Source organism: Sus scrofa, chromosome 14 (genome assembly GCF_054392235.1).
Source record: "Sus scrofa isolate SSC_HxYL_T2T_F1_AM1 chromosome 14, Sscrofa_HxYL_maternal_Yorkshire_Landrace_v2.0, whole genome shotgun sequence".
NCBI classification, from domain to species: Eukaryota; Metazoa; Chordata; class Mammalia; order Artiodactyla; family Suidae; genus Sus; species Sus scrofa.
This window is the reverse complement of record NC_139396.1, coordinates 31,459,908-31,486,984: the sequence shown is the minus strand read 5'-3', so window position 1 is coordinate 31,486,984 and position 27,077 is coordinate 31,459,908. Positions and strand designations below refer to the sequence as shown.

General features: G+C 37.7%; 1 protein-coding gene across 11 annotated transcripts in view; it reads right to left on the bottom strand.

Moving 5' to 3' along the window:
- Positions 1 to 10,561: 10,561 nt before the first annotated feature.
- PPP2R2A (protein phosphatase 2 regulatory subunit Balpha) overlaps positions 10,562 to 27,077 on the bottom strand; it is an 88,330-nt gene continuing 71,814 nt past the window's right edge. For 8 of the 11 annotated variants that reach the window (XM_084993119.1, XM_084993120.1, XM_084993117.1 and 5 more), the window contains 6 exons: positions 22,895 to 23,007; positions 21,868 to 22,045; positions 19,418 to 19,582; positions 18,353 to 18,522; positions 15,558 to 15,649; positions 11,188 to 12,185 (listed from right to left, as the gene is read on the bottom strand). In XM_084993119.1, coding sequence (XP_084849245.1) covers positions 11,906 to 12,185; positions 15,558 to 15,649; positions 18,353 to 18,522; positions 19,418 to 19,582; positions 21,868 to 22,027 — 867 coding nt within the window. In that variant the 5' untranslated portion in view covers positions 22,028 to 22,045; positions 22,895 to 23,007 and the 3' untranslated portion in view covers positions 11,188 to 11,905. 11 annotated transcript variants of the gene reach the window in all.

Below are 27,077 nucleotides of genomic sequence, written 5' to 3'. Positions count from 1 at the left end.
CAGATTTTAAATGTAGCCTAAAAAATTTAAAAAATAAATGTCGTTTATTAATTGAGAACTTACACTTTCAGGAAACTGGTCTAACCAAATAATCAAAGAGTCTGTACATGGATAGTCATTGCAGCATTATGTGCAACAAAAAAACTTAGAGAAAAAAAATCTAGGTGTGGCCAGCAGGTCATCAGTATAATACACAATTGTATATATCCTTGTAATGCAGTCATTAAAAATGAGAATGTTTACCAGTGATGGGAAAATCTGGGCCATAATGTGAAAATAGTTTACAAAACAGTATGAACAGCATTCTGGTTTTTGTGTATGTGAAAGCAAAACAAATGATCTCTGAGAGGTAGAGTTGGTGGAGGAAGTTTTTTTCTTTCCTGGCAGTCTGAAGTACTGGTTTAGACTCTGAGCCCTGGAGATGACCCAACTGGGTAATATTTGCTAGACCTGTAACCATGTTACTTTAAGACAATTAAATTAACTTAGTAAAATCCTTAGTACAGTGCAACTGTCATCATTATTATCATCATCATCATATTATAAAATGGAAATTAAGTAAAAATACATGCCTTTAACCTCAGAGAGGCATTGTGTGTAACATAATGCAAAAAACATGGGACCTGGAGTAAGAAAAGCTGGGTCCTGGAGTTCCCATTGTGGCTCAGCGGGTTAAGAACCCGACATAGTGTCCCTGAGGATGTGGGTTCCATCCCTGGCCTCGCTCAGTGGGTTAAGGGTCCAGTGTTGCCACAAGTTGTGGCATTGGCCTCAGCTGCAGCTCTGATTCGACCCCTGGCCAGAGAACTTCCATGCGCCATAGGAAGTTATTTTAAAAAAGAAGAGAAAAAAAGAAAAACTGGGCCCGAGTCCAGGCTTACCAGTGGTAACATCTTGGGCAAGTTATATCCTGAGCCCATTCAAGAGTTGAACAGGGGACGTTGTCGCCTTTCACCATCTCAGGGATGGAGTAGAGATCAACTGAGATTTTATAAGGTGCTACATAAACTGTGATGTATTCTGCAAACTATTATATTATTATTAATTATATTGAGTATTGCTTCCATATCTTCACTTGCAAGTAATTTTGCCTTGTTTTGGCCCTAATTCTAAAGTAAGAGAGGTGCAAACTCAGTGGTTTCAGAAGGAAGGGAAGTAAACGTGGTAGAAGAAATTGAAGAGTGAGCTGTTGAGAGGCTTTCTCATCCAGGGATCAAGTGAACTTCTCTGCAAGATGGGTCAGCACTTGGCTGTCAGTTGAGAGGGTGACAAGAGGAGAAGGAGAGAAAGAACTTCATGGTAACATTTCCTTAGGCTGGCAGGGTTCCTAGTGTGGCCTTCCATCACATCCTCACCACCTTGTCCTTTGCTACTTAAGGTAACAACCACATAACCTGATCAGTAGGATCCTCTCAGGCATTACTAAGTTAGCTGTTGGGCAACAAGAGTTTGATCTAGATTTGGGCTAATCAGTTAACACTGTTAAGGCCAGTGTAAGGAAGCAAAAGGTCACTTGGAACACTTCAAATTATGGCACTTCATTCTGCTGACTGCTGAGAGATTCAGGGAATAATAAAATAATAATAATTTCCATTCTCAAAAGGGGCATGTATTACAGTTCTCCTTGTAGAATGACTCACAGCTAATGTGACCCTTGATGGAACACTTTTATATTGTGTCACCTTCCAAATGAGGGGTTTGGTTTAATGAGGTCTGAGGTCCCTTTAAGCAACAAACTAATTATTGATGTATAGGCCAAGATTTTTTTTTTTTTTTGTCTTTTTGTTGTTGTTGTTGTTGTTGTTGTTGCTATTTCTTGGGCTGCTCCCGCGGCATATGGAGGTTCCCAGGCTAGGGGGTTGAGTCGGAGCTGTAGCCACCGCCCTACGCCAGAGCCACAGCAACGCGGGATCCGAGCTGCGTCTGCAACCTACACCACAGCTCATGGCAACGCCGGATCGTTAACTCACTGAGCAAGGGCAGGGACTGAACCCGCAACCTCATGGTTCCTAGTCGGATTCGTTAACCACTGCGCCACGACGGGAACTCCTAGGCCAAGATTAATAAATGCTAATGGGGCATATTATTTGGTATTTTGGAGTGAATACTTCACCTGTAATAACTTTTACTTCTTATAACCTTAATGGAGTTCAGAATTAGAACAAGAAGTACTTTTGGGAAAAATAGTGACCACCACACAAATATCACCTCACCACCAGCCATCTCACCCCCAATCCCCTGGAATGACCAAGTGTACACTTGGGTGAAGGAAGCAAAGTCATGATAAAGCATTGAGAAAAGTGAGACCATCTCCTTTAATTTCATGAAGCTGGCCACATCTTATTTATTTATTTTTGTTCCTTTTGTCTTTTTTTTAGGGCCACACCCGTGGCACATGGAGGTTCCCAGGCTAGGGGTCAAATTGGAGCTATAGCCGCGAGCCTATGCCACAGCCACAGCAAGGTGGGATCCATGCTGCATCTGCGACCTTCACCACAGCTCACAGCAACACCAGATCCTTAACCCACTGAGCGAGGCCAAGGATTGAACCTGCTACCTCATGGTTACTAGTCAGGTTTGTTAACCACTGAGCCATGACGGGAACTCCAAGCTGGCCACATCTTGACAAAAACAGCTACACACCAAAAAAACTAAAACTTCGTCTCATTTAGTATATAGAAGTAAACTTCCAAAAATATTATTTATCACTTTAGTAATTCAAAAGGAGAAAAATCAATAGAGAGTTACAGCACTTAGGTTCATTCATTACACTTGATTAAAAAGGAAAAAATAAACCAATAAAAATAGGCCTAGATTTTTTTCCCTTAACACAGTAAAGAGTATCTCAAATCAAGATCTCACATTATACTTAATGTGAAACACCAAAGGTATTCCCAGAGTGTCATAAATAAACATACTTTGGAGTTCCTTGGTAGCCTAGTAGTTAAGGACATAGTGTTGTCACTGCAGTGGCTTGGGTGACTGCTGTGGCAGTTTGATCCCTGGCCCAGGAACTTCTGTGTGCCACAGGAGCAGCCAAAAATAAACAAACAAACAAAAAAACACACACATACTTTGTCTTTGCCTTTTATTTAGGTATATTTTGGACATTTCTGCAGATAAAGCAGAAAATTAAATAAGAGATAGGATATTGGAAAAAAAGGAAATTATTTGGAGATATATAATTATACAATACATCAAAAGAATCATCTGACATACTAACTAGAGTTACTGAATGCTCTCTTTAATGGCTAAATTTAAAATATACTTAATAGCTCTGTGACATCATTAATAGAAATGAAAATGCAATAAAGCAATACAATGATTAATAATAACATCAAACATAAAAATGAATATGAAATAACTTTTCTCTTTTTTAATGATTTTTTTTAACTTATCTTAAGGTTAAGAAGGACTTTCTAACCATAAATGAAATAACTCTTTGACTTGACTATAAAATAAAAAATGAAATCCCGGTCTGTTTTGTTAAAAGTAGTCTGAGCAGAGTTCCCATTGTGGCACAGTGGTTAATGAATCTGACTAGGAACCATGAAGTTGCGGGTTCGATTCCTGGCCTTGCTCAGTGGGCTAAGGATCTGGCGTTGCTGTGTAGGTCGCAGACGCGGTTCAGATCCTGCGTTGATGTGGCTCTGGCGTAGGCCAGTGGCTACAGCTCCGATTCAACCCCTAGCCTGGGAACCTCCATATGCTGCAGGAGTGGCCCTAGAAAAGTCGAAAAGACCAAAAAAAAAAAAAATAATAATAATAATAATAAAAAAAAGCAGTCTGAGCAGACTAAGACAAAAGAGAATGAGTAACTGTGCTCACACATCTGACAACTTAGATGAAATGGACAATTTCCTTTAAGGGTAAACTGCCAGACCACACTTAAGAAAAGATAATTTTATGTCTTCAGAAACAATTGAATTCCGATAAAAAACCTTCCAATATAGAGTCCCAAATGACATCATTGGTGAATTCTACCCAACATTTAAGGAATAAATTATATTAACTCTACCCACAAAACTTAGATACCATAGGTGAAGAGGGAAACTCATTTTATAAGGTCAGTATTACTCTGAGCAGACAATGACATTAAAAGCTGAGGAAACCAGAGATCAATATCTCTCATGAACATTTAAGCATAAATACTCACCAGAACACTGGCAAAAGAATGCAAGGCTGGTTACATAATTAAAAATCAATATGGAGTTCCACTTGTGGTTCAGCGGAAACAAACCCCACTAGTGTCCATGAAGATGAGGGTTTGATCCCTGGCCTCACTCAGTGGGTTAAGGATCTGGCATTGCTGTGAGCTGTGGTGTAGGTCGCAGATGTGGCTTGGATCTGGCATTGCTGTGGCTGTGGAGTAGACCGGCAGCTGTAGCTCCGATTTACTTCTAGCCTGGGAATTTCCATATGCCACAGGTCCAGCCTTAAAAAGCAAAAAAAAAAAAAAAAAAAAAAAAAAAGCCAAAAAACAAAAAACAAAACCTCTCCCACACCTATGTAATTCACCATGTCAATATTATGAAGAAAAAATATGTACATATCATTTTAATAGATGCAGAAAAGAACCTGACAAAATCCGACATCCATTCATGATTAAGAACTCTCAGAAAACGAGGAATAAAAGGGAATTTTCTCAGCCTGGGAAAAGCCACCTCCAAGAATCTAGAACTAACATACTTAAGGGTAAAAGACTGAATGCCTACCCCCAATATTGATGACAAGGCAGGGATGTGTCTGATATCCTTTCACCGTCATACTGGAAGGTCTAACCAGTGCAGCAAGACAAGAAAAAGAAATAAAAGGCATTGGAAAGGAAAACTGGAAAGACTGGGGGAAAAAATGAAGCATTTATTATACATAGTACTCTACAGATAGGACTATGTAGAAAACAAAAAAGAACCTCCATAAGTGAATTTGGCAAGGTGTCAGGATACAGGGTCAGTGTACAAAAATTAATTGTATTTCTAGATATCAGCAATGAACATTTTGGAAACTGAAAAATTTTTAAGTACCATTTTCAAAAGTAATCAAGAAACCCCATAAAATACTAACAAAATAAGTGCAAGATCTGTATGCTAAAAACTAGAAATACTGGTAAATCAAAGACTTATATAAATGGAGCAGTTTATAAATGGCTGCATTCATGGATTGGAGGATAAATATTAAGATATCCACTCTCCCTGAATTGGTCTATGGATTCAGTGCAATCTTCATCAAAATCCAAGCAGATGTTTTTGTTCTGGTCAATAGGCTGATCCTAAAATGTATATGGCAAGGCAAAGGAACTAAAATAGCAAAACGATTTTTAAAAAGACCATAGAGGGAGTTTCCACTGTGGCTCAGCAGTAACAAAACCAGACTAGTATCCATGAGGATGTGGGTTTGATCCCTGGCCCTGCTCAGTGGATTAAATGATCCAGTGTTGCTGTGAGCTGTGGTGTAGGTGGCAGATGAGGCTTGGATCTGGCGTTGCTGTGGCTGTGGCGTAGGCTGGCAGCCACAGCTCTAGTTTGACCCCTAGCCTGGGAATCTCCATATGCCACGGCCCTGAAAAAAAAATCACAGATACATTACTTATGCAAAGGTACAGTGATCAGGTGGTATAGTATGTGTGGAAGCTCAGATATGTCAACTAATGGAATAGTTTAGAAATAGATTAATGCTGTTAGTGTCAACTGATTTTCAAGAAATGTGCAAAAAATGAACCTCTATATATGGTACATATGTAATTTTTTTATGTAACAAATATAAAAGCTAAGTCAAGTGGATCAGACATAAATGTAAACATTGAAAACTATTAAACTTCTAAAAATATTAAAAATTTTCGTCACCTTAAGTTAAGCAGATTTCTTAGATATGACATCAAAAGCATACGCTATTAAAGAAAAGGTTGAAAAAGTGGACTTGGTGAAAACTAAGAATTTCTGCTCTTCAAAAATCTCTGCGAAAAGGCAGGCCTCATACTGGATGAAAATATTTATTTATTTTTGTCTTTTTAGGGCTGCAACCATGGCATATGGACTTACACCACAGCTCATGGCAACGCCCTGTCCTTAACCCACTGAGCGAGGCCAGGGATGGAACCTGCGTCCTCACAGATGCTAGTCAGATTTGTTTCCACTGTGCCGTGACGAGAACTCCAGAGAAAATATTTATAAAGCACATGTGTGATAGTGGTCTGTACCCAGATTATAGAAAATAATATATGACTAGAAATATGTAAACACAAATTGGGTTACCATTTTTTACTTCTTCTTCTTTTTTTTTTGGTCTTTTTGCTATTTCTTGGGCCGCCCCTGCGGCATATGGAGGTTCCCAGGCTAGGGGTTGAATCGGAGCTGTAGCCGCCGCCCTACACCAGAGCCACAGCAATGCGGGATCTGAGCCGCGTCTGCAACCTACACCACAGCTCACGGCAACGCCGGATCGTTAACCCACTGAGCAAGGGCAGGGACCGAACCCGCAACCTCATGGTTCCTAGTCGGATTCGTTAACCACTGCGCCACGATGGGAACTCCTACTTCTTCTGACAAAGATAAAACATGAGATTTTTGTTGAGTTTGTGAAGATCAGAGTATACTCCCATTTTTGGAACAGAAATATGACAGTATTAATCAAATCATATCCTTTAATACAGTAATTACATTTCTAGGAAAGTATCCTAAAAATCTTTCACACCAAGACTGGTATGTCTATTTGCTATTCCAATAATTCTATTTGCAAAAATGAAAATAAAAATCAATCTCGACAATAGAGACTAGTTAAATAATGGATCAGCTACAAACTCAATGCTTTGCATAGGGAAAACCTGGCTTAAAGAGAACGTTTGATACTGGAAACTGGAGAAATAGGACACAAAACTGCACATATGATTCCATTTTCTGTTTTTTTTTTTTTTCTTTTTAGGGCCACACCCACAGAATGTGGAAGTTCCCAGGCTAGGGGTTGAATCCGAGCTGCAGCTGCCGGCCCACACCTCAGCCACAGCAATGCGGGATTTGAGCCATGTCTGCCATCTACACAGCCAGCTTATGGCAACGAGGGATCCTTAACCCACTGACAGGCCAGGGATTGAACCCAAATTCTCATGGATCCTAGTTGGGTTTGTTCCCTCTGAGCCATGAAAAAATGTGTGCCCAGAAGAGAGAGAATAAAAGAAATACATATACGTGTGAGTGGGAGGTTTTTCTGCATGATTATTGGTGAGACATTTTTGTTCTTTCTGAAGAACATATATCAAGGACAAAAATTAATTTTTAAAAGGAATTAGATACTCCAGAGTTAAATCAGCATAAAGAAATTCCTGGTCTCTTTGTAAAGCTAACATGGTACCTAAGGATCTGATCTTGTGAGGGGAAAGGGGCAGACTGAGTAATCTATGAATGAAAGAAACGGCAGCTCATCATTCTCTTCAAATTTCTTTTGCTGCTTCTCCAGTAAGGTCTGACCAGACAGCAGAGTTGCTATTTGGGTTACCCCTCCATCACTCACTCAGTTCAGTCATGTTGAATAGTGGTTTTATTTGGCACAAACACTTTGTACTTTCCCTTTATTTGGTCATCAATTTTGTTTTTATTCGGTTTTTTTTTTTTTTTTTTTTTTTTTTTTTGGTTTTCTTTTTAGGGCCGCACCTGCGGCATATGGAAGTCCCCAGGCTAGGGGTCAAATCAGAGCTACAATTGCTGGCCTACACACCAGTCACAGCAACACCGGATCCAAGCCTCATCTGCAACCCACACCACACACAGCTCACGGCAACGCCAGATCCTTAAGTCACCAAGGCCAGGGATCGAACCTGTATCTTCATGGATACTAGTCAGATTCATTTCCACTGGGCCACGACGGGAACTCAATTCTATTTTTAATAATGAAGTTCTTCCAGTACAGAAACAGAATTCCATTTATGCAGTCTCAAAAATGCCCCCTAAGTGCTGGCCAGGACTTAACTGATGCCCCCTAGTGGGAAAGTCCTCAAATAACTGGCTTCTGTTCACATAAACAAATCATTTTAAAAAGGCAAATACTAGCTTTCTCCCTTTATAGTCTCTATATCTCCCTTTGGAGGAAACTAAATTTTGTAGTGCCTTCCTTTCTGTATGTATTATTAACTTGAAAGCTGCAAGGTGGGTGTTCAGTTCTTACATAGAGTAGATCACAAAGTCTTAACGCCATTATATAATATAAAATGTCGAGACAAAACTCAGTTTAAACTGTCATTACACTTAAAAGATATCTTCAGCATTCGAGAACCCCAAGACTTTGTAAATTCTCTAAGCTTTTGATTAATCCTAAGGAGTTACAATGTCTTGGCCTTATATGCATAATTACGAGATGAGCAGAGTCAGTTTTCAAGGCATTTTGGAGGGATGTGTCAAAAAGCCTCTTTAACACACACACACACACCTTTAGTTATTAACCATCCCGCAAGATATCTAAAATAGTGCTGCTCTCAAATATTACAGTAAATTGACTTGACTTTTGATTACCTAGCATAAACCTAGCTCTTATTTCTTTTCCGAGGTAGAGGAGCAGGGCTTGGCTTTGTTCTTTCAAAACTGCTCATTACTGTTTCCACTTGAATTTCTACGTAGTAGAGAAAAGACGAAGCTGTGTTCTCTGCCAAGGCTGTAACTTAAATTTCACCAAACCTTTTCTCTTTTAGGGCCGCACCAGCGGAATACGGAAGTTCCTGGGTCAGGGGTTAGTTGAATCAGGGCTGCAGCTGCTGGCCTATATATACCACGGCCACAGCCAAAGCAACTCCAGATGCAAGCTGCACCTGTGACCTACACAGCAGCTTGCAGCAATGCCGGATCCTTAACCTGCTAAGCCACAAGGGGAACTCCTAAATTTCACTAAAAACAGTTAGCAATAATTGTTTGGCTTTCACAAATGACTTTCCAAGAGTAAACACAACACTTGCCTAAACATTGTTACAAACTTAATAAAAACCTCAGTTTTATTTCTAGTTTTCTTTAGAAGTATTTGTGACCAGAATAATTCTCACATTTAAAGAAAAAAAAGATTGTGTGAATGCATTTTTTTGTACTTCAAAAGCCCAAGGGCTTTGAAGAAAGCTTACTATCCAGTAGGTATGTAAACATTTATAGAAATACAGAGATTTATATATAACTATTGCCCAGCCACTAAATAAAAATCAAAAGAAATTAATAGAAATTTTTCCTACCATATTTTTTTTAAAGGTTAAGATAGGGGGATAGAATATGTGTATTGATGGTGTCAAGAGAATAGAATACAGGAGTTCCTGTCATGGCTCAGAGGAAATGAATCTGACTAGTATCCATGAGGATGCAGGTTTGATCCCTGGCCTCACAGTGAGTGGGGGATCCATTGTTACCGTGAGCTGTGGTGTATGTCACAGACACGGCTCAGATCCCGCATTGCTATGGCTGTGGTGTAGGCCAGCAGCTACAGTTCTGATTCAGCCCCTAGCCTGGGAACCTCCATATGCCGTGGGTGTGGCCCTAAAAAGACAAAAAAAAAAAAAAAAAAAAAAAAAGGGGGAGAGAGAGAGAGAGAGAGAATAGGAGAATACAAGCAACTTGACAAGACTAAGTTTATTCTAAGTATAATTTTTATTAATAAAAAATTAACCATGACCATATGAGTGGCTGGGCTTATAGTCTGCTACACCAAAGAAATTAAAAATTGATACTTGAGAATATTGTTACAATAATTTATAATAGCATTCCTTTATAGAGGCATTTTAATTTAAGCAATGTTTCTCTTAAATATATATAAAACTAATCCTTAGTGTCACGATGAGAATCATATCTACTGCTAAATGAAAGAATTTCCAAGAGCTGTTTTATGGTGTTATCTCAAGACCTATACCCAAACTTTAGGGAAGCAATCTCCCCAAAAGATCTTCTGGAAAACTGCCTGATCAGAGACAGTTTCAGTGTCTGCTTGTGGCAGGGGAATAGCCCACTTCCAGGTCAAGCATGAAGAATAAATAACACAAATTATGAATGCACCCAAGATCCCCAAATAAATTAGTAAAAGTGCCATGATTTTCAGAATTATCACATATAATCAATGTGTTTAAATACAAATTCAAATTTGTTAAGTCCAAAAGATACAGTAATTTTATTACATAAAATTTCCTCTGTGTGCTAAAAAATGTTAACTTACAAGACATAGTGTAAGTGTAGAGGGAATTGCTGTGGAATTGTCTAATCATGTTTCATTGGTGAGAATGGAACAGTAAGGTTGTGGGACAAATAAGAAGCACTCGGAGTCCTCGAAAATTCAAGGTTATGTATTACTGCTCGACCAAAACATACTACCTACCATTCTCTAATAATATAAATGCTTGCTCCTTTATCTTTTAAAAATAAAGTCCATTTTTTTTTCTCCATTAAAGCTTCTGCAAGACTGACACAAAGGTCCATTCTTCCTATTAAAAATAGGGGTACTCTTCATCTTTGGATAAGGTATCACCATTTAGGGAAAATGTAGTCTTATACATATTACTAAATTTTTATTTGAGGCAGCTGTTGGAGTCTATTAAGCACTTTTGGAACACTGTACCTTTAAAGTTTGTCTTTAATATTGATAGCTTTGGAAAACCAAAAATAGAAGAAAAACATGTATGTCAAAGTACATTTCATTCAGATTTGATAGCAGTAAAATACAAAAAAAAAATTAGTGCAGTGTCAATTTTATCTATGTAAAATCATTTGAGGATAGTTTTATGTTATAGTTTATGACTGAACAACAAAAAAAGCTTTAACTTGTTAAAAGTTTAAGTCTGACTTTGTATTTAGTAAGGCAAAATGAAATTAAACACTGTAAAAAGTCTTTAAAAATGAAGTTCTACAAATTTGGTTCCCATTTACAACAATTTCATTAACAGATAATGAATTAAGTGTAGATACAATGTATCCAATACCCTTATAACTACAGTAAAAAAAAAAAAAAACCGCTAGTAGCATTTATAGATCATGATATCCTTAGTAATACCAATATATATTCAAAACATGTTCGTACAGAACCAACACCTCTCCTTCATGTAAAAGAACACTTGTTAAAAATAATTAACAAAAACACCAATAAAACAATGGAACCTCATTTTGTTTCAGTGCGCCCAAAAGTATGACACAAAATATTGGCTTAAAGAGGTAGATTAAAAAGAAAAAGAAAACCAGATTCTCCATTCTTTGTCACTTTTATTCAGTAGTAGTTTTTTTTTTTTCCTTATTTTCAGTGCCAGACACGGCAAGGAGTGATTACAGCCAACTGTTATTAAAACATTTGTTCGCATCATATACCCCCTTTACCACTGACCCCAAACTGACTCATTTTGTGTGCTTTCGTTCTTTCCTTTTTAATATACCACCACCAAGACTGGGTGGAGGGGCAAGGGTAAGAGAGATGAAGGGGAAGAGTCCAGGAGGCCAGAAGAGGAGGAATGCTACAAGCCACAGTAAGAATGAGCTGTATTTAATTTAAAAAAGGGGGAGGGGTGTACCCCACAAATGATACAGTAATGAGGATACACAATTAAATCCCATAAGCATGTCTGAAGGCTTTCACTGTGTTTGACGTCATCACAATGGAAGGCATAAAAAGTGGAGTAAATCAATGTTGATACAGTCCAATCTAGTCCATTAGGCAAGATGGTGCAAGAAGTCATTAAATTAAAAGTGCCCTACCCTTACCTAAATGGCTAGCAGACATGGAGAATACCACAGGGAGGAATCCACAGAGCCTTCTCCATGTAGCTATTAAAAATGTGTTGTCGAATGGCACATTGTCAAACACTGGAAAAGGGGCGCCACAATGGACCTCTCTCTTTTTTAAGTACGAATGCTAGATTCAACTATCTCAACTAAGCAGGAAGTGGGCTCTTCTGCTAGGAATGCCAACCCTAATTCACTTTGTCTTGAAATATATACAGATTGTTTGTAGTAGCTACAGCAATGATATTTTCCTTGGGGTGCCAGGCTGTATGAAGTATTTTCTTGTTGAAGTCTAGGCTGTCAACACTTATTTCATCTTTCTTTCGCTTGCCACTTGCACACACTTTGCGTGGCTTCAGAACCGTGCGAGGTTTATTGTTTTCCCGTGATGCTTCTAGGGTTATGTCTCGCTTTGTGTTCCTGTCAAACATTCTGAAGAAATTATTGTAAGATCCAGTCATGACAACACTGTAAAAGTAGACAGAGCAATCAGTCAAATAATGAACATTAATTTTCACTAACATTATTTAGTGCTGAAACTTTGCCCAGTATCCACAGAAACAGCTACTGGGACCAATCATTGGAATAAACTAGGAATATGGTATTAGTTAACCTGATTTTCAGTGACTACCAAAATTACCCATCAAAGTTGAAAGCATTCTCAAGTAAAGCTTAGTACTTAGTAGTACTGAATTATCTGAGTTGAATATTTTTTGCAGCTACAGTCTATGTGCTCAACCAGACTAGTTGGCTTCTTGAAGTGCTTTAAAAAAAAAAAAAAAAAAACGGTGTACAGCTATTCATAAGAAACCAATGCTCTATTTTATTTATTTATTTTTTTTTTGTCTTTCTGCTATTTCTTTGGGCCGCTCCCGCGGCATATGGAGGTTCCCAGGCTAGGGGTCCAATTGGAGCTGTAGCCACCGGCCTACGCCAGAGCCACAGCAACGCGGGATCCGAGCCGCGTCTGCAACCTACACCACAGCTCACGGCAACGCCGGATCGTCAACCCACTGAGCAAGGGCAGGGTCCGAACCCGCAACCTCATGGTTCCTAGTCGGATTCGTTAACCACCGCGCCACGACGGGAACTCCTATTTTATGATTTACATTATAAGCTATTTATGTTCCCAGGACATTACGGTTCAGATAACATCTTATGTATATTGCGTATGCTTATAAGAAATGTACTTCTGAGAATATGAAGTAACATATAGTTTTTATTAACTGAAAATCATTTAAGGTAATCATTTAATCATTTAACTAAACGATTTAAAATGTATTTTATTAGTATCAGTTTAAAAAGGTACCAAATTCTTACCCTGCCTAAGACACTTGGGTCAATTCTACTTGTCATCCATCACTGCTCAACATTTGCTAAGTATCTCAATAAGCAAAAACCTCACAAGTTTGGAACCATTTAATAATTTGGGAGGGGTCTGGTACTACTATTACTTCCCATATTCTTCCCACATGGCTTAAATTAATACTGTGAATAAGATGATAGGATACTAGGAACTATTTAAAATGATGCTTGAACACGTCTCTGAATATTTACAAATATTATATATCATACAGGTCATATGTTAAATACAATTATCATCTATTCATTAATATCAATTCTCCCAAAGGACACTCCACAACATTTTAATCAAACTCAAGTTGGAGCATATACCTGAAAGTAATAAAACTATTTCTTTTAAATTAATTTACATAATTTTGACTGGCATCTCAGTATTTGAATTTGTGAAGTCTAATGGATTAGGATAATTGTCCATGGCAATTTTAAAAGGTATTGTTAGCCAGTAATTCTGTTGTGTTCTTGCCAAAAATGTATACCCTGAATCTAAACATGAGGGAATATTAGACAACACTCAAATTAAGAATTGTATAAAATAAATGGTGCATGTTTCTTCCAAAATATCAAGGTCACAAAAGACAAGGAAAATAATGAAATGAAACATATGCTTTTTGACTAGATACTGGATCAGATTTTTTTTCCTCTGCTAAAAATGCCATGATTGAGAGACTGGTAAATCAACATTGAGTTTTTCTGCTTTAGACGCCTGCACTGTCATTATGAAGGAGAGCACCTTTTGAAAACGTTTTTTCATATAATGGAAGTAAACAATTCTTCTTGCTAAGGGACTATATAACACGATGGCTGGATAGCACAAGAGAGCAGCTCTAGCAGTGCGTCACACCTCACTCCTCCTTTAGTGCCGTCTTCCCTCTCCTGTTCCCTTCTCCATGCCTCAGGTTGAGCAGTGGCGTTCAAAGATGAAGCTTGCTTATTCCCACTCAAGATTTACTGTGGCCAGCCTATTACAGGGCCTCATGTTATAATCAGATTAAAATAATTTTAAAATTCAGATAGCAGATAAACGATCCAGGCTTTGTTGTCTTCTGTAACACCATGAAACCTCAATCATATCAAGCTTCAGTGATGAAACTTCAGAGCTGAATAAAGTACTCTAGTGAGTACCTTGAAGGCAAGTTTAATAATTCCACAAATTTTATTTTTTACTATTTTCTGTTGTACTGGAACATAGTAAATGGTAAGTAAATACTGACAACTAAAAATGGCCAGATTAAGACTTACTTCATCTTTCAAAATAATGGTACACATTTTGATGACACAGTGAAAAGGGATCACACTATGGCAAAACTGGATTATAAAGAGCCTAAGACTTCCTGCTGTGGCTCAGCAGAAATGAACCTGACATGTATCCATGAGGATGCAGGTTTGATCCCCTGGCCCTGCTCAGTGGGTTAAGGATCCAGCACTGCTGTGAGCTGTGGTGTAGGTTGCAGACATAGTTCGGATCTGGCCTTGCTGTGGTGTAGGCTGGCAGCTGCAGCTCCAACAACCCCTAGCCTGGGAACTTCCACAGGCCACAACTGCAGCCCTGGAAAGCCAAAAAAAAAAAAAAAGTATAATAATTATCTCTTTTCTCCTACGAAGTATTACTATAGTAGCTGGAAAAACTGGTGTGTGTATAACACTCCAAATGAAATATCTATTGCCTAGATATTTCTAAAAACAATAGCAAAGTAATAACCAAAGTAAAAAAATTCATCATTTTTACCATTGCCATGACAAAAAATGTGACTGATCTGGTTCATAAAAAGGAAAAGTTTTTTTTTCCCCTTCTTTTTTGGCCATGCCCACAGCAAACAGTTGTCCCTGGGCCAGATATCAAATCCAAACCTCAGCTGTGACCTACGCCACAGCTGTGGCAATGCTGGATCCTTAACTCACTGCGCCATGGCAGGAACTCTTATTAAATATTTTTTATCATCATTTATGATAATCTAGAATTTTTTTGATATACTTTACATTTGATAGTGAAACAAATGTTTTAATTTTTATCAGCCAATAGTGCTGTATGATTACCAATTTCAAGGAACCCTAAGGAAAATGAAGTTGGGATATGTAATTTAGGTCAAAATATATGCTGGCCAAATTTTTTGTTTTGTCTTTTTGCCATTTCTTGGGCTACTTCTGAGGCATATGGAGGTTCCCGGGCTATGGGTCGAATTGGAGCTGTAGCCACCGGCCTACGCCAGAGCCACAGCAACGCGGGATCCGAGCAGCGTCTGCAACCTACACCACACCTCACAGCAATGCTGGATCCTCAACCCACTGGGCAAGGTCAGGGATCAAACCTACAACCTCATGGTTCCTAGTCGGATTCGTTAACCACTGAGCCACAACGGGAAGTCCTTGCCAAATTTTTAATGTGGCAGCCATACTAGAAGAGCTGAAATAGTAAATTTCTTTCCTCTAATAAAATTCACATTTTAACAAGAGGCTTGGTTCAAATTAGAATCAGTTTACCTGTCAGATCCATTCCAACAACATTCAAATTTGTCAAATATGCAGTCATTTTCATACAGTGAACAAAGTTTACTTCTGAGGTATTCATGCACCTGGGGAACAAACAAAAACGTAAGTATATTACATATATATTTAGTTTTCACCTTAAGTTGTGCTGCTCCTGAATTTGGAAAATGATCTAGTAAGTCTGTATTTTCTGTAAAGGTATATATATACATAGATATATATACATACTTTAAAATCTCATTAAAACTCAATTCTCTGAGAAACAATAAAGGCATTTTATCCTTTTACAAACATCTGAGGCTTATTCCATGAACACTTTCATATTGTACAAGAGAGAAAAATGACTAAATTCTTTCTTTCTTTTTTTTTTTTGTCTGTTTGCCATTTCTTGGGCTGCTCCCGCGGCATATGGAGATTCCCAGGCTAGGGGTCTAATCGGAGCTGTGGCCACCAGTCTATGCCAGAGCCACAGCAATGCAGGATCCAGGCCTCGTCTGCGGCCTACACCACAGCTCACAGCAACGCCAGATCGTTAACCCACTGAGCAAGGGCAGGGATCGAACCCGCAACCTCATGGTTCCTAGTCGGATTCGTTAACCACTGTGCCACGACGGGAACTCCAAAAATGACTTTCTAGCCATGGCACATGTACTCTTTACAAGCTTGACTAAAATATTTAAGATAGAAAACATTTTACAATGGCACAGATAAGAGACTAATTAAAGATTATAGGAATATTTAAATTTGCTAACACTTGTTGACTAAAAAACATGCAATACTGTGACTTTACTTCCTTTTTAACTACCACTTTGGAGATATAAATAACTGAAGTGACAACACATGACCATGCCCTATTTGGTGATAACTACAGGGTTATACCCTAGGCATGCATCATGGAAATAGTTGATATACTTGGTATTATTTATACAGTATCTAAAGCTAATGAAAATGTAGCTCTGTTTTTTGAGGTATAATTCTATATTCGCTCACTAGTATTTCAGAAAGGGATAAACTAGAAAATAAATTTGTTATTTAATAAGTATTTTGAGAAACAATACATTCCTATTTTAATCACAAAGGTAAGTCCAAAGTATTTGTTGCAATGATAAGGGAAAAAAGGAGTCTATCTCACTCTTCTTTTTTACTTAAAGAGAACCTCTTCTAAATGCTTAGAATTCTCTATTCTTTATAAAACAACCTAAAGCCATTTTAAGTGTCCACTTCAACATTTAGTGGAATGATCCCGATCACATCTATGTGACGGTAAGTGAGAATGTGTTATCATAGAGAAACTGCAACTCATGCGGGATTAGGATCCACAGTGAGCATGTAAGGTAAAAAAGTAACAACATCAAAATCGTACTTAAACCACACACAACTCAGCTAGATGCTTATACAAATTCAACAAGAACAGGTGAATTTCCATGACACATTTGAGTACGACGTGACTCTACTCCCAATCACTACTCTAATTCAGCACAGTAGGATGACTGCAAATCAGGTGAAATTAGGTAAATCATAATAATTCAGCCGAGTTTTAGACTGCATATACAGGATTTCTCACCAAATAGTTTAAGAGTATGAAGTTAAGGTTCAGATCAATTATTCTCATTGGGAGTGGGGGGGTGATGATAGTGAGGATCAGAATCTTGGCAGTCACAATATAAAAGCATTATATCCCTTTGTTGTTATTTCAAGGTACCATTTATTTTGAAATTTCAAATACCGTTTAGGAGAATCTTAAGTGGTTTATGTTTTTCAAAGGAGTAAAAAAATGTTTGAGGAAGATTCTGATTTTACTGAGAACATACAAACATAAAGAAGGTACCCTTCCTAAATTCTGTGCTCTTAAAGGAGTGTTAAGTGTTCTCTCCGCTGTGGCTCAGGGGCTACCCAGGTTTCTGCTGGTTCCTCACTCGGTTCCTCACTCTGTTCACATCTTCATTCTCTTCTTCAGAAGGAAGGGGTAGGGATCAGTGGTAGTGGCTTGGCTGACAAGAAGAGAATTCAGAAGTGACATCCTACAGCTCTTACAGCTGTCTGCTGGTTTTGCACAAGCCTTTCTGCTTTAGCTTAAGACAACAGTTTAGCCAAAAGGAGAATGCCAGTCCACTTGACTCCGCACATCAAAGTTAAGTTCTGATTCAACTACTACCGCTGATACGCCAACTGGGACACCTCTGCTAGTCTTGGTCATTCTCTCCGATCATCTTCCCCACCCCAGAATTTAACAGAGTGCTCTTCCATCCACCTCCCCCTTTTTTTGCTTATTTTTAGGGCCACACATGTGGCATATGGAAATTCCCAGGCTAGGGGTTGAATCAGAGCTGCAGATGCTGGCCTATACCACAGCAACTTGGGATCTGAGCTGTATCTGTGAACTACACTGCAGCTTCCGGCAACATCAGATCCTTAACCCAGAGCGAGGTCAAGGATCAAACCTGCATCCTCATGGATACTAGCTGGGTTCATTACACTGAGCCACAACAGGAACTCCACCATCCCCACTTTAAATGTAGAGAAAGTAGGGGGAAAAAAGCTGTCACTATTGAACCAAACTGGTGGCTTTACACTTTAACTGCAAAAATGAATAGACAACCCAACCTCTGAAAGTATAAATAAGGTTAACATAAGGAGAAGCAGCATACTCCTGGATCCCTGAAGGAAAAAGCCTCAAGACGAATACACACTGTACCAGGATTAACATAGAGCGCAAAATCCTTCTCTATAAATATTTGAAAGTAAATAAATGGGTTACATACTCTTTGAAAGGAAAAAATTGCAAATACCTGATATGTTTCCACAGGCCTGTTTTCCATATTTAAGTCCCAAATTTTGACTGACAAATAGTCTCTAGTCATCATATACCGACCACTATGGCTGAATTTTACATCAGAAATTGAAGAGATGATTTCAGAAAAAAAAGACCTGTTACTGGGATCTTCAGGTTCTTCAAACACTGAAAACAAGCAAAAAAAGGGGGGGGGGGCACACAACTTGTAAATATTCTGGCTTGAACAAAAAGATTTGCTCAAAAAAAAAAAAAAACCATTCTAAAAATGACAGGTTAATAAAGAATTGAAAAACACCTCTCTGGCTCTAAGAACATAACCTTCCTGAAAGTTTAATGAGAATGACTTAATACTGAAGGTGAAGATGCCAAAATATGCGTGTGGCACCTCGCAGACATGCAGCTAATTAGACAGAACCAGACTCACTCAGGATGTCTGACTTCAGTGCACTAGGTCTGAAGTTCTGCTTACACCTCACACACACTGCCTGTACCGTCACCATGAGACACACCATTCACCAGTCCAACTCATACCTGCATTTTAATTTTCAGTGCCCAGGTAAAATTACTTTGGTAACAGGCATATACCAATCTTCATGAGTTTTAAAAATAGTCAACAACATGAAGATAAGAATAACACAACCCCTTAATTTTTTAACTTGGTACTTTTCAAACTTGTCTTTTAAAGCCAAAGAAACCTCTTCTCAGAAGAAATCTTCCTAGAAAGCTCAAAACAGAAAGAAAGGAGGGGAAGGACAAAAAGAAAGGAGGCAGGAAAGAAAAGAATTGCTCTACTTGAATACAGTATTGGAGAACCCAACCCAAGTCTCCAAAGCGTAGCATTCCATTAAAAATAATATCCATTGAGACTCAAAAGATATGCCCCTGAGATAGCCTTCTACATTTTGCCAGCAGAATAACTATGATGCCCCTCATGTGGAGTCAGGCAGCTTATCAAAGGGTATAGAAGGTTTAAGACTTGTAAACCTATGTAAATGTAGTTACCACTTTCAAATACAAGCAGAAAATGTTATCATTTGAAAGTAAGGTGCAATAAACTTACACTTAGAATGCCTATCACAGAGGGCAGATGCTCTCATGTCACATAACCGAATAGTTCCTTTACTGCTGCTGTATACAAATGTGTTACAGCTGTTTGGATGGAATTCTGCTGCTGTAATCACCTCTGTCAGCTCTTCCATATTGGCAGGCTTGATATCCACAATATCTTGACAGCATTTTATTAAGGAATTTCCACTTGAAAAAAGGTCAAGTATACCTTTATATTACTCAAATCTAAGATTCATTCATAGACCTAAGCATAAATATTAATTCTAAGTTGCATACTACTCCTTATATGAACAGAAATCCTAGAGGGATCAAAACTTTTAATGCTTGAAAAATAACCTTGGAGAAAAACATGGGCAAACTTTAAATCATCTTAGAATGTAGACGTCTTTTTTTCTGCATATGATACAAATTCCAGAAGCCATAAAGAAGAGACTGATAAGCTATCTTCCTGAATATTAAGAACTTAGTGTACTTTCCAAAAGAGATGGGGACAAAAGGTGGAAACTGCACACAGTGGAGCTGATTTACTTAATATAAAAAAGGTGCTTAAAAACCAAAAAACTCCAGTAAGAATATATGCAAATCCAAAGAAAAATTTGGAAAACAAGAAGAAACACAAATGGTTGATAATTATGAAAAAAATGCTTAAGTTTACTCAGGCAGCAAGAGAACTTTTCACTAACTAGACTGCTAAAGATACAGGAAAACACTCTTTTGATACACTACAGGCCAACTCTGTTTCATTGTGCTTTGCTTTCACTGAGCTTCACAGATCCACTTTTTTTTACAAATGGAAGGTTTGCAGCAACCTTGCATTAAGCAAGTCTACTGGTGCCATTTTCCCAACAGAATTTGCTCATTTTATGTCTTTGTATCACTACTGGTAATTGTCACAATATTTCAACTTTTCATTATTATATTTGTTACGGTGATCTGTGATTAGTGATCTCTGATGTTACTACTGTAATTGTTTTGGAGTGCCATGAAATTGCACCCATAAGATGGCAAATTTAATAAATTGTTGAAAGGACAAACAGGGGCTTAGAACAGTATATAAACTTAATTGATAAAAGCAGCATCAGGGTCCGAGAGTACTGACTCCAGTTTTTAAGGAAGTTCTACTAAGGATACAATGCTGTCAAACAGCACTGCAGACTACAGAGAAATCATTCATGAAAGGAGTCGTCAATTGAGGTGGCAAACCTCATTGTTATCTTATTTCGAAGAAATTGCCACAGCTACCCTAACTTTCAACAACCACCACCGTGATCATTCAGTAGCCCTCAACATCAAAGCAAGCCTCTCCAAAGATTACGACGCACTGAATGTTCAGATAATGGTTAACATTTTTTAGCGTTTTAAAAATATTTTAAAAGGTAGTATATATACATTAGTTTTTCTTTTTAGACAATGTTACTGCACACTTTAATATTCTACAGTAGAGTACTAACTTTTATATATACTGAGAAACCAAACAATTCATGTGACTTGCTTTATTACGGTATTTACTTTATTGTGGTGGTCTGGAACTGAACCTGTAATATTTCCAAGGTATGCGTGTATGGGTAGAGTATGAATTATAATAAAGTGTTAATTTTTTTAAATGGTCCTATTTGGAAAGACATAACATAATATTAATAACTAACACTCATCAACAACTTACTTAAAAGCAAACATGTATATACACACTTCTATATTTATATAATGTATGTAGCATATGCAGATGTACACACACACGCATATATACACACACATATCACACACTTGTAGAGGCACAGCAAAATTTCAGGAAGTTAACATAAACAATGAAAATGGGGTTTGAAGAAGTATTTATACATTTGTTCATCACGACTCTTCGTGAATTTCTTTTCCCAATCTTAATGAGTATTTTTATAAATAGTATTTTAAAAAATAAATCTCCATGTGATTGTTTTTGTTACAAAAAACTCAACTATTTGAAAAAAATGTCTTGGAGTTCCCATTGTAGCTCAGAGGTAATGAATCTGACTAGTACCCATGAGCACGTGGGTTTGATCCCTGGCCTCGCTCAATGGGTTAATGACCCAGCATTGCCATGAGCTATGGCTGGGATTTGGTGTTGCTATGACCGGCAGCTGTGGCTATGATTCAACCCCTAGCCTAGGAACTTCCATATTCTGCAAGTTTGGCCCTAAAAAGAAAAAAAAGGGAAAAAAAGTCTATTTTCATAGATACATTAGATGAATTTCTAAAAATTCCAATTTATAAATTACTAAATTATGCCTTTCATTGAATAACTTTCCCCAGTGTTTAATCACTTATACATAAAGAAAAGTAGTACAAAAAAAGGAGCCACTATAAAAAGAAGGAATCAAAATACACTAAGGAGAGATGAAAATAAATCCATCATGGGCACAATATGCCTTCTTTACCAAACACCAAAAAGAGAAACCAAATGGATACTAAAACTCCTGTCTGTAATTTCCAGATGCCAAAGATTAATCCGCAAATCATCTGCAGATAAATATGTTTCATAATCACTATTAATAGAAATTGAGTTGATGTGATATGTATGAGCATTGGCAAATATTCTTCGAGGACTGGCCTCAACCATTAGATCCATGGGCCTAAAGACCGGCACCTGTCAATAAGACACATGAAAAACAATGATTAAAAAATGTTCATTGTTTACAAGAGAACTGAAGGTTCAGAACATTTCATTACTCTAGTTTTTGAGGGAACATAAAAAAGTACATTACACAAATTTTGTTTTATAAAGTAAATAATGTTGATCCTTTATTCAAAGTGTTGAAATGGGAAGAAAAAAACAAAAAAATTTGGAGAGTTTACCTTCTTTTACAGATAGCAAGCAATACTATCAGAATTTGCAGTTTTTCCTAGTTTCAATCTTTTGCTTGAAAGACCTGCAAAGCTAATAAATGTTTATGATTTAAATTTAAGTGGCTAAAAGGAAATTAGCCCAAAGCGTCTAATTCTTGGTATTTTTAAACTGCAACTAGAAGATTTACTCCATTTCTACTTTTTTGATCTCCAAAGAAAGTTAATCTTGAAACCTAACCTTTTAATAGCTGACATTCAAACCATGACAGCCAAAAAGAGTGTGGCATAGTATAAGACACAGTCTTGGACTGAGTCCTGGTTCAGCCCCTGAGACGTAGGTCAGGGTCTATTTAAAATAGAGTTTTTGGAGTTCCTGCCATGGTGCACTGGGTAAAGAATCTGACTGCAGTGTAAGTCACAGGTGCATCTCAGATTCAATCCCTGGCCCGGGTACTTCCATATATCCCAGGTGTGGCCATTAAAAAAAAAATAAAAAAATAAGTTTTTAAATGTTCTATCTGGTTACAGAATCCTGGGAAGGGGCAAATTTTAAAATTATTCCTATTCATGTTCTGCTGAGGATCTCAAATACGTATGAGTATAGAACATGGAGCATCATAATTAGAATCATTTTTTCTTATGTACTTACACGTAGTGTAGTGACTGTAGTAGGATCTCTATACCTTCCATCTTCCTCTTTCAAATTATATCCTTCTGGTCTTTTGTCCCTTTCACTGATTTTCCATAATTTTATTGTTTTATCTGGGGAGGAAACAAAGAAGATTCTCAAAAAAAGAAAAAATAAAAATGAGAGTAAAACTGATAGAAGAAAAACATTTTACAATATATTTAAACATACTGTTTCCTATTTGATCCCAAAGGATCCCAAGGATAAAATCCCTGATCTGACTTAATAAAAAACAAATTTCCTATTAAAGGTGAATAAAAAATACCTACAGAAATATAGTGCAGAAATTGCAAATTTATGTTAATGGCACTCATAAAATTCCATTTGATATTAAAATCAAGTCACAGCCAAGTCCTTATCCCTCAAAAATAAAGCTAGAGGGGAAAAAGATTTTATATGTATGAGTTCACACATATATATATAATGCTTAAGTTTAATTTTTACGCAAACAACAAAGTCAGTTAAGATAACCTAACTACTACTTAGAATAAAAATGATAAGGAATAGCTATCTCCCTTGGTCCCACACTTCTTTGCAGATGCTATCAAAGACCCCACAAATTTAAATTTCTTCACAGGCTTGGATGGCTCTGTTTAAAATCTTTCTTTTCCTCTGTTGCATTAGGGACTCAATTCAAATACGTAACAGTGCCTGAAAAGCATCTACTGATTAAAAGCATACATCTCCAAGTCCTTCCAGACAAAATTTCTAGCTATGAAGAATATATAAAATAATACTTTTAAAAATAGCTTTAATTCTGAAATAAGTTTAGAATTACAGAAAAGTGGCAAGGAGCATTGAGAGTTTCCATATATTTCTTCGCCCAGTTTTTTCTAATGTCAGCATCTTATGCCAACTACACTACATTTGTTAAAACTAAGAAATTAATAGTCTACATTACCGTTAAACTCCAGACCTTACCAGATTTCACCAGGTTTTCCACTAACACCGCTTTTCTGTTCCAAGATCCAAACAACACTGTATTTAGCTATCAAGTTTCCTTAGTCTCTCTGATGTTAACAATTTCTTAAACTTTCTGTATTTTTCATTATCCTGACAGTTCTAAGAAGCAGTGGTGACAGGTATTGGGCAAAACGTCCCTCAACCGACCACATCTGCTGTTTCCTCATGATCAGACTGGGATCACCAGTTTTCAGGAAGACTACCAGAGGTAGAATGGAGGTATACATAGTATCAACATGACTTTTACACTGATGATATTAGATTTGCTCACTGATTAAGGAAGTAACTGCCAGGTTTCTCCACTACACAGTTACTATTTTCTCCCCTTGCTGTACTCTAGTCTTTGGAAGTGAGTCAGTAAGTCTAGACCACCCTTAAAAGGACAATTAAGTTACAGTCCCTGAAGGGAGGAGTATCCACCCATATATTATTTGGATTTTTCCTTTGTAAGAAGCATACTTCCTTCTTATTTATTTAATCAACCATATATATCACTACAGACTCACATTTGTTTAATACTTTGTGTTTAAATCCTCTAATTGCACTCATTTATCAAAGTATCACATCTTAATGGCCCTTCTAAGCAAATGGGTATAACACAGTTTGAAAACAGTACATAAAGGCACCCTGAGGGACTCACACAGAGAGGGAACAGGGAGTCCTCCAGCCCGGCCACCTCGCTCTGCCTGGTGGAGACAAGCATACCAAGCTGCACTGCTGACGTCCTTTGCAGAGATGAAGTGTATAGAGAAAAACTGCTCATTTTATTAACTTGTAATCTAGTATTCCACCTGAACCCTATGTGATCTTTCTTAGAGTTATGCTGCAGTTGTTTTGTGTTTTCTATATGCTATTTAGTTTATATATATATTTGTATAATTTAGGTAAAGAATGATACATTTTAAAATATTTAACTTGTCCCCAAAATCTATACTATAAATGAGTCAAGCCTAAATTCTACATTTTGGGAGAAATTATCTCAAGACAATAGGATGGGACCCCTCCCCCCCAATTATCTTATGGCCTGTTCAAAGTCTCCTCCTTATTAAAGATCCAGGGAGTTCCTGTCATGGCGCAGTGGTTAACGAAATCTGACTAGGATCCATGAGGTTGCGGGTTCGGTCCCTGGCCTCGCTCAGTGGGTTAATGATCCGGCGTTGCCGTGAGCTGTGGTGTAGGCCACAGATGTGGCTCGGATCCTGCAATGCTATGGCTCTGGCATAGGCTGGCAGCAAGAGCTCTAATTCGACCCCCAACCTGGGAACCTTCATATGCCACGGCTATGGCCCTAAAAGGACAAAAGACAAAAAAAAAAAAAAAGATCCAGATTAAGAAATCATTCTAGGAGTTCCCATCATGGCGCAGTGGTTAACAAATCTGACTAGGATCCATGAGGTTGCGGGTTCGGTCCCTGCCCTTGCTCAGTGGGTTAATGATCCGGCGTTGCCGTGAGCTGTGGTGTAGGTCACAGACACGGCTCGGATCCCACGTTGCTGTGGCTCTGGCGTAGGCTGATGGCTACGGCTCCGATTAGACCCCTAGCCTGGGAATCTCCATATGCTATGGAAGCGGCCCAAGAAACAGCAAAAAAGACAAAACAAAAAAGAAATCATTCTATACTTGTCAAATATTTCAAATCTGAAGTAATCACCCTTTAGTTCCTAATAGTGTCATAGGAAGAAAATTCTTTAAAAAAAAAAAATTGAATAAGTAGTTTTTTATAATAAACTTCAAAACAATTTTAAAGTGATAAAATTTGTGACTTAAGAGACTTAAAAAAAAAAATCAATGGCACATATACTACCCAAAGCAATCAACAGATTCAATATAATCCCTATTAAATTATCCATGACATCTTTCATAGAACTTGAACAAACAATCCAAAAATTTACATGAAACCATGAAAGACGCAGAATTGCCAAAGCAATCCTGAGGAACAAAAACCAAGCGTAATTCTCCCACACTTCAGGCAATATTACAAAGCTACAGTAATCAAGACAGTGTGGTACTGGTTCCAAAACAGACATAAAGACCAATGCCACAGACTAGAGAACCCAGAAACAAACCCAGACACCTACGGTCAATTAATCTTCGACAAAGGAGGCAAGAATATAAAATAGGAAGAAGACAGTCTTTTCAGCAAGTGGTGCTGGGAAAACTGGACAGCCACATGTAAATCAATGAAACGAACACACCCTCACACCATGCATGAAAATAAACTCAAATGGCTTAAAGACTTAAACATAACACAAGATACCCTCAAACGCCTAGAAGAAAACAAGCAAAACATTCTCTTGACATCAACCTTACAAATGTTTTCTTAGGTCAGTTTCCCAAGGCAACAGAAATAAAAGCAAAAATAAACCAATGGGACCTAATCAAACTGACAAGATTTTGCACAACAAAAGGAAACCATAAAAAAACCCCAAAAAGACAACCTATGGAATGGGAGAAAATAGTTTCAAATGATGCAACTGACAAGGGCTTAATCTCTAAAATATACAACTTATACAACTCAACAGCAAAACCACCAATGACCCAATTGAAAAATGGGCAAAAGACCTGAATAGACATTTCTCCAAAGAAGATATACAGATGGCCACAGGCACATGAAAAAAACGCTCAACATCCCTGATTATTAGAGAAATGCAAATCAAAAAACTACTATGAGGTACCACCTCACACCAATCAGAATGGCCATCACGAACAAGTCAACAAATAACCAATGCTGAAGAGAGTGTGGAGAAAAGGGTACCCTCACACGCTGTTGGTGGGAATGTAAATTGGTACAACCACTATGGAGAACAGTATGGAGGGACCTCAGAAAACTAAATACAGAACTACCATATCACCCAGAAATCCCACTCTTGGGCATATATCCAGACAAAACTTTCCTTGAAAAAGACACATGCACCTGTATTTTCATTGCAGCACTATTCACAATAGCTAAGACATGGAAAACAACCTAAATGTCCATCAACAGATGAATGGATTAAGAAGATGTGTGTGTGTATATATACACAATGGAATACTACTCAGCCATAAAAAAGAAAATACTGCCATTTGCAGCAACATGGATGGAACAAGAGACTCTCATACTAAGTGAACTAAGTCAAAAAGAGAAAGACAAATACCATATGATACCACTTATAGCTTGTAACTGGAATCTAACATATGGCAC